Source organism: Salvelinus sp. IW2-2015, linkage group LG8 (assembly GCF_002910315.2).
Source record: "Salvelinus sp. IW2-2015 linkage group LG8, ASM291031v2, whole genome shotgun sequence".
Lineage (NCBI taxonomy): Eukaryota > Metazoa > Chordata > Actinopteri > Salmoniformes > Salmonidae > Salvelinus > Salvelinus sp. IW2-2015.
This window is the reverse complement of record NC_036848.1, coordinates 38,281,758-38,290,190: the sequence shown is the minus strand read 5'-3', so window position 1 is coordinate 38,290,190 and position 8,433 is coordinate 38,281,758. Positions and strand designations below refer to the sequence as shown.

Here is an 8,433-nt window from a genome sequence, read left to right as displayed (position 1 = left end):
TACAGAAAACATTGCTGTCATTACCTTTTGACTAATTACACTGACACGGTACACTGAATAGATGCAAACTAATAAAGATGATTTATCTTTTTAGCAGGTTCACTGAATCCCCTTTGTGAATTTTCACCGTAGTTGTGCAGTGTGTAGGGGGTTAACATAGAGCTTTCCTCCGGGGAGGGGAGGTGGGGGCAGACGGTCTCTGTGTGTTGTGCCCCTGTCAGTGGGTGGTGGAGCTTTAAAGAGGGTGTGGAGGGAGGAGGAGAGGGAGGTGTTTGGGGGGAATGTTCAAGCTCGTTTCTGTTTTCTTTTTGCACGTCAGATCCCTCCTTTCTCTATCCCTCCCCCCTTCCTCCCTTTCTCCAGACAGATCTGTTCTTCTCAGGGTCAGGTAGCAGGGCTGCAGCGAGCACACATGCACACACACACACTCACAAACTCACACACACTCCCCAGAGCACCGGCGAGCACACACACTTGCTCCCCAGAGGCCGGTGGGTGAAGACAGGATGGAGTGTAGCTCCCAGACAGAGATGTGAGGATGGAGAAGAGAGTGTGTGTCATCCAGACAGACTTCCGTCAGTACAGACCCATCATCGCCATCCACAGCAAGCCACTGGCACACGTAAGAACCACCTCTCCTCCTTCTCTTTGGATCCACTTCTCTGTGTCTGGTTCTGTTTCTGTCTGTCTCGCTCTCTCTCTCTCCATGCTTGTTAAATTGGTTACAGCCCCTCCTCTGTTCTGCAGGAGGCCTACCCCCTGAGTTAGGGGTCTAGTGTTGGTCTCTACTCTTCCTGCAGGGGGAGGGAGTGAGTGAACTTATACATCAGTGACTGAATGAGGAGGAATTTGTTGTTTTACTTGCTGCCTCTTCAGCAGGGAAGAGTAACAGTCTTCCCTAGTGGTTAGTTAACCTTGAGAGAGTGTTTATGGCTTTGACAGACAGTGATAATGTTGTCTGTCTGGAGAGACTCACACCGATGCAGCAAAGGAATGCAAACAGACTGTCAATCAGACATGGGATCTTGTGTTGAGGAAACAGGAAGCATTTTCAGGGGATAGTTTGGTTGAATTGTTGAAAATCAATATTGGTCTCAAAGTTCTCTGAAAGGATGTAATATATTAGAGTTTTCCGTCAGGCTCGCGTGTTTAGTTATACTGAGAGTGAGTGGTACTTCAGATTGGATGGTACAGCAGTGTGTGAGTCAGATCTGAGATGGATGATATCTCTGTGTGATCAACGAGCCTGTGACATCAGCCTGTCTCTCTCCATTGGAGACCATGTGGGATCTCTCTCTCTCTCACACACACACACACACACACACACACACACACACACACACACACACACACACACAGAGCTTTTGAAGGCATCAAAAGCGGTGTGATTTTCGCACCTTAATAATACTGTTTATTATGGGTAAAGACATTACAGCACAGTGTGTATGGGTCAGGTACGGTATAGTGTACACCTACCAGACTCACCTTGTAATGAAATAAACTCAATTGAAAGGTAGAGTTTTACTACAGTGTTTTGATTTTCCCAATGATGGTGGGTGTTTCATGAACGCGGCATATTGTTAAATCACCAGGAGCTCTAGTTTGACTGCTGTCGCTCTATGTTTCTGTGTTGGAATTCTTCAGCATCCCAAAACAGCTGTACTGAACACATTCTATCTCGGGCCTTGGCTTATGAAATCGAATCATATGAAAACAATCATGTCATTGATCTAATTGCAATCAAATAGCGTACATGCACCCAGAGATCAAACGCAGCACCTGTAGATGTAGTCGTGCATGTGTAGTGGTCGGGTGATCAAAGGGTCTGTGTGCTTACCTCCGTGACCTGGACCTACTAGAGTTCAGGTAGAGGCCGGACCAATCTGCTTCAGATTGGGCTGGGCTGCACTTCAACCACCTGGCATTGTTTAGAGTAGTACTGTGTGTGTTTAAGGACATAGCCTAGCTTTATATGTGTTGTAGTGGTTCAGAGTTATGTTAATAGTTCTTGCTTAAAATCATCACAACCTTCTTATTATGAAGTGAAACCGTGTACGTTAAGATTGTAGGGCTTAGTATTATTTTACACAGACTGATGAGAAACCAGTGGGTGGTACAGTACAGATACCCTCAGGTCAATGCAGTGAAAGTACTGTACATTCCAGGCATTTAAGGGCTTTGCAGTATCTTGGAGTTGAGATATCATTGGTTTCCCAGTACTAGAATTGTTCCTACAGTTGTACAACAATGCATTCAACCGAAATGTGTCTTCCGCATTTAACCCAACCCCTCTGAATCAGAGAGGTGCAGGGGGCTGCCTTAATCCACGTCCGGGGAGCAGTTAACTGCCTTGCTCAAGGGCAGAACAGCAGATCTTCCCACCTTGCCAGCTCTGGGATTCGAACCAGCAACCTTTCGGTTACTGGCCAAACACTTTTATCATACTGTTGATTAATACAATAAGTTACTGATAAAATTACTAACAGTGCAGAAACGGTATCAATGAGAGGGACTTTATTCGAGGATCTGCCACTCTGTCCTTGAAAAAAAAAGTGAGTGTGAAGTTCAGAGAGGGAGAGAAAAATAAAGGTATCTTCTGGATTCTCCCTTTCTCTTTCTTTGTTAGGCCTATTTACAGATCTAGATAAAATGGAAAGATCAGTTCACTGAAAAGTAACAATGTGCACAAATTGCATAAATGTAGATGTGTGTGCGTGCGTATGTGTACATATGTGTGTGCATGCATGCTCCTGTATATGTGTTTTGACATTTTCTGATTGGACAAACATCCTCCCACCTCAAGTCAAAACACAAACGCTCTGCMCCACAATAAGTCCCATTCATCAAGCAGCAGGGGATGTACATTAACAAAGACAGAGGTTCATCAGGGTTAGCTGCCTTATTCACACAGACAATACCCAATGCTTATATAGCTTAGCACTGTGATTATGTGAAAGGTGAACCATTGATGTGTCACCTTAAATATCTTCCCCATGCTTAGCAGTACTGAGGGCTATGGAGCTAATGTGCAGAATGATGTTAAGTGCGACGATAAATCCAGCCCTGACAAGTAAAATACTGTCTATTCACCTGACTGTAGCCGAGGGAAGTTCAGGTGTGTCTCAGTGTGTATATCCTCAATGTTGGTTAAAAACACACATCTTAAATCATATTTGAACAACAAGGCAAATGCCCACAGACACTTGACTCAATGTTTCCCTGTCATTGTTAGTTGACAAACTGTACATGAGTTTGAAGAGGTAAACCCTTTGTTGAGGTTAGGGTTAGAGTTGGGCTAATGACAGCTCTTTTCCAGTGACACAGATACCTTGGCTCAAGCTGCGACAGGTTTTCTATTGCTCTGTGTGTGTGTGTGTGTGTGTGTGTGTGTGTGTGTGTGTGTGTGTGTGTGTGTGTGTGTGTGTGTGTGTGTGTTTTACACAGCTTTCCTTTTCAAACTTCTTTAGATCGAGCTGTGGAAATTTTGTTCACATCTGTTTTTCCACACAAGGAAACTACAAATTTATGCTTTTGTACTCGAGCCAGAATTGCTTGTAGATTCTTGTTAGGTAAAGAGAGAAAATAAGAGAAGATTGATTTGCCCTGGTGCACAGTAAAAGTCTAAATGATGGCTGCGAGACTTCTCATTGTTCTGGACAGCATGTAGGCCAAGGTTACATGCCAAGTGCACTTCAGTGCCATGTAGAATACTTCAAATATGGAAGTTTCTGTACCTTCATATGAAGTGCTGTTCCAGAGATCAAGTATGCACGAGAACGCATTGATAGTCTGGCTTAGTTTATCACACAAATACAATATCAGGCATGATGTACATCCCAAGTGTCACCCTATTCCCTAGTGCACTACTTTRGGGGTGGCATTTGAGACACAGTTTAGGCTGGTTCAGTCACCAGTACGATKATTTTTTWATTTAACCTTTATTTAACTAGGCAAGTCAGTTAAGAACAAATTCTTATTTACAAACCCGGACAATGCTGGGCCAATTGTGCGTCGCCCTATGGGACTCCCAATCACAACCGGTTGTGATACAGCTTAGATTCAAACCAGGGGCTGTAGTGATGCCTCTTGCACTGAGATGCAGTGCCTTAGACCGCTGCGCCAATATGCACTTTAAACAGTGGGCTGCAGTGTGTGCACCCAGGACATCTGATTCAAATAACCTATCTAGCCTTTYGTTTTACAATATATCAGATTATTTGAATCAGATGTATTAGCGTTGTACTTGAACAAAAGCCTGGATGCATTACCGTTCTCCAGGAGTGTCATTTTCCCTTCCCTGAGCAGTGCAAATGAATGAGACTGCGAACTTGGTGACCGCACTACGCCTTCTCTACCACTGTATTTTGGTTGGCTGTAAGACTCTATAGCAGAGAGGGCACTTGAGCTGACTATACACTGGACTGAGAGAGCTAGTTCCTAAACCTCTGTTGTTCCCTCTGATTCACCTCGAATCCCTTTGGAACGTTCCTGGGACTCTGCAGGTCAAAATACTATTTGTTTTCTTTCAATAACTTCATTTAGCTTAATTGTCTGGTGTGCCAGGTGGCCTGATGTGCACTTTTGGGACAATTCCATTGGCTCTGTTGTTCTGGGCAAGCTGCCAAGCTCAATCAAGTGCACCTAAAGTATTTGAAAGAAAACACATTTGATTTAGAGAAGCAGGCCCAATTTTCTCATGGCAGGCTGCATTCCACTGAGAGTGTTATTGTATGTTTGTGATAACTTGTCAGGGGGCTCAACCTTTGATAGAGGACTGTTTAGCTAAAGAAAACTCATGGACTGGTGTAGGGGATGTGTTACGGTCAGAGGCTATATGGTGCTGATGAGAAAGACGCATGGACAAAGACAAGGGCWGGTACTTGGTAAACATGTAAAGATATCATTAACATTCTGTCATCTCCATCTGTCTTCACTAAGCAGCTCACCAGCTGTCTGACCTCTAACCTCTGACCCTTGCGTGCCAGGTACAGCTCACTTCCTGGAATGCACTGTACTGTACGTGAGGATGAAACTCCTACAGTGACAGGAACAGCTGGAGATATTGTATAGGACAATATATGGAATGGTCTGGAAGGGTTTCCAGAGAATTACAGTAAAACTCCCTCTGGGACGATATCAATTGATTCATTGACAGACAACAGAATCAGGTGTTCGTGTAAATGTCTGACTGATCTAGCTACGATTTAAGAATRACTTTGCTCTATTCTGATGGATTCTCCTCCACGTACATGTTAAAGTATGATAACATGAACAGATGTTATCTCTCTCCACACACTATAGCTCTGTGTACGTTTCCATAAGCCCAGCTCTCTCTTATTTCTCACCTGTCAATATCAGAGCTGTTAGATGACACTGCGACGACAGCAGCAGCAGCAGTATTGAGGTATTTGCTTTCCTTTCTGAGTCCAGAGGTCTTTGGTTCAACAGGGGAGCAGCAGCCCACAGGAGGACATTTTATATTGTTTTAAAGAGAGTGGGCCAGGAGAAGGCCCCATCTGGAGAGAGAGAGAGAGGTGTGTGTGTGTGTGTGTGTGTGTGTGTGTGTGTGTGTGTGTGTGTGTGTGTGTGTGTGTGTGTGTGTGTGTGTGTGTGTGTGTTGTGTGTTGTGTGTGGTGTGATGGGGGAGCAGTCCAGACTCCAGACAGCAGCGAGAGCCAGCCAGCCAGCTAAAGGAGCGTTGTCTGTGTGTGTGTATTGCTGCAGGTTGGGGTCTCTGTCGCTGCAGCAGAGTTACTCAAGCTCAGACTCAGACCCAGGAGGCAGGGATGAGGGAGAGAGAGAGAGCTGAGGAGGGCTATAGAGCAGAGCGACCATCTGCTAGCCAGGGTGCAAGAGCTGGAGGAACAGAACACACACTCGGCAAGGACAAGAATGAGGTGGCCGCTAAATACAGAGCTGTAAGTCTCCATTTACTAAACGTCTGTTTTCTCTAAGTCCCCTTACTTTCACCCAATTCTCTGTCTGTTGTCCTTTCTCCCTCTCTCTGTCTGTATCTCTGTCCATCTGATTCTCTCTCTTCCTTCTCTGTTTCTCTCTATCGCGATATGTTGTGTACACAACTTTTTTCTGACGTTGTCAGTCGTTCATTGTGTTGTTAGTCGATCTGGTTTCCATTGAGCTTCGTCACGTGACAAATGGTCATGGATGGATGTGTCTGCAAGGGCAAATTTTGTGCATGATAAGGATTCTGAACGTAGTTATTACTTCAACCGCCAGCGATTAATACTCCTAGATAATGATATGTCTCTGGAGAAAGAGAGAGAGCGAAAGAGAGAAAGAGAGAAAGAGAGAAGAAGTAAAGAAAGAGAGAGAGCGAAAGAGCGAAAGAGAGACAGAAAGAAGTAAAGAAAGAGAGAGAGAGAGAGAGAGGGGGAACGAGAGAAAGAGAGAGAAGAAAGGAGTAAAGAGAGAGAGAGAGAGAGAGAGGGCGAAAGAGGAAAGAAAAAAAGCCAGAAGATATGCCAGGTTAGAAGATATCTAGTTCGTTAGTCAGCACGATTAAGGCTGTGAATAGAAAAGAGAAGAGAGTAGAGAGAAAAGAGAGAAGAAAGCAGTTTGTAATTGTCTAAAGGAAAGATAGAGAGAGAGGGAGCAGAGAGGTCGAAAGAGGAGACAAGAGATGAAAGTAAAGGAAAGTAAGAAAGAAAAGGGAGAGAGAGAGAGAGGAGGGGGAAGAGAGAAAGAGAGAGAAAGAAAGGAGTAAAGAAGAGAGAGAAAGAGGGGGAAAGCTGGAAAGAGGAAAGAAAGAAGGTAAAGAAATGAGAGAGAGCGAAAGAGAGAGAAAAGAAGAGTAAGAAAGAAGAGAGAGTAGAGAGAGAGATGAGAGAGAGAGAGAGAGAGAGAGAGAGAGAGAGAGAGAGAGAGAGAGAGAGAGAGAGAGAGAGAGAGAGGAGAGGAGGAGAGAGAAGTAAAGAAAAGAGAGAGAGAGAGAGAGAGGGGGAAGAGAGAGAAAGAAAGGAGTAAAGAGAGAGAGAGAGAGAGAGAGAGAGAGGGGGAAAGATGGAAAGAGGGAAAAAGAGCCAGACAGTACCAGCTTGTTTTAATGATACTTTCTCTCAGTGTCCGTTTTTATTCCAGCACATTGTTTTACTGTAGAGAGAAGATAGAGATGTTGTGTGTTTTTATTGTGATTCTCTCAGAGCCAATAACAGGCATTATACAGCTCTGTGGCCTCAGGCAGTACAGTGATTGATTGGTTAACTGCTAGGAGAACTCTTTGATAGACATGCTCCCTTCCATTGAAAAGAAGGGTGGCAGAATGATAGGATAAGTTATCACTTTTTGAGTTATTCATCCAGGTGATCCAGATGAGATTAAAGCTGTTCATCAAGAGAGATCTATGTCAAGAAGGCAGCAGACAAACAGTCTGGCATTTACTTAGCATTACATTTATTAGGCTACTGCGGCTGTTATAGGGTTCTGACTTGCAGAGGAGAAGTCGTAGCCTAGTCCCAGATAAGTACAGATCTGTCATTATAACAACAGTTAGAGATGCACATACTGATCTGGGACCAGGCTAGAGAAGTTGTAGAAAAGGCAACACACACCAGGGCAAATGATTTAGTGTGAGTGGAAAAGAGAGAGGGAGAGAGTGTATTTGGTGGTATTGCCAGTGGTTTCAAAGAAAGCTCCCAATCCAGCCTAGGGGATTTGGCCATTACTGGTGCTGATTTCCTTAGCAGACCCGTCAGGCCGCCCTTCAGCCTGCTCCAATGGAACACATCGTGGAGTTAAAAAGTACCACTGCAGCTCTCTTCACACACAGTTTATCACTGTCTGAATTTGACATATTGGAGTGTAATTTGGAATCTCGAAGTCGTAACTTTTGCCTCATGGCTGACCGTTCACACGCAGGTTATTTTGGATTTCCCTTTAAAAGCATTGACTTCTCCTGCTTAAGGAGCACTTCCCAGTTTTCGAGGGAAGTTTGTCCCTTTCTTCATTATCCCGTAGTTTTCTGATGTCGGAGCTGGTCGGAGTTCTGGTGGGCTCAGAGGGACACCACCTCCCAGCTTTCTCTGTCATCAGGAAATTATCTATTCCTTCTTCTTAGTGTGTGTGTGTGTGTGTGTGTGCACGTGCGTGCGTGTGTTATTTTTTACATCATGCATTATCTTTCTCATTGGTTAACATAATATCTCTGTTTCAACTCTAATGTTCCCATACATTGTTGCCTATAGACACCCCTGTAAAAAAAAATCTCATTTAGCTCCCCCAGTAAAAGTTAGCCAAATGAAATGGTAGCGTTTCAAGCTGTGTCAGGACAAAGACACATAAACAGAGAAAAGTGCTCGGTTTACCCTTCAATTACGGCTAATGGTAAATAAATGTGGAGTCGTTTTCCAGAGCTATCCAGATGCCCTAGTAACAGTAGTCTCCGGACTGTCTGGACTGGTTTAGATGTGTGTGTGT

At 44.2% G+C, this 8,433-nt stretch overlaps 1 protein-coding gene across 2 annotated transcripts in view; it reads left to right on the top strand.

Annotated features, from left to right (window-relative positions):
• The first annotated feature begins 383 nt into the window (after positions 1 to 383).
• LOC111967035 (myosin-6) overlaps positions 384 to 8,433 on the top strand; it is a 16,334-nt gene continuing 8,284 nt past the window's right edge. Inside the window, exon 1 of one of the 2 annotated variants that reach the window (XM_023991941.2) lies at positions 384 to 622. In XM_023991941.2, the coding sequence (XP_023847709.1) occupies positions 539 to 622 (84 nt within the window). In that variant the 5' untranslated portion in view covers positions 384 to 538. Of the gene's footprint in view, positions 623 to 5,662; positions 5,919 to 8,433 lie in introns of those variants that run through there. The other variant, XM_023991940.2, reaches the window with a different exon arrangement.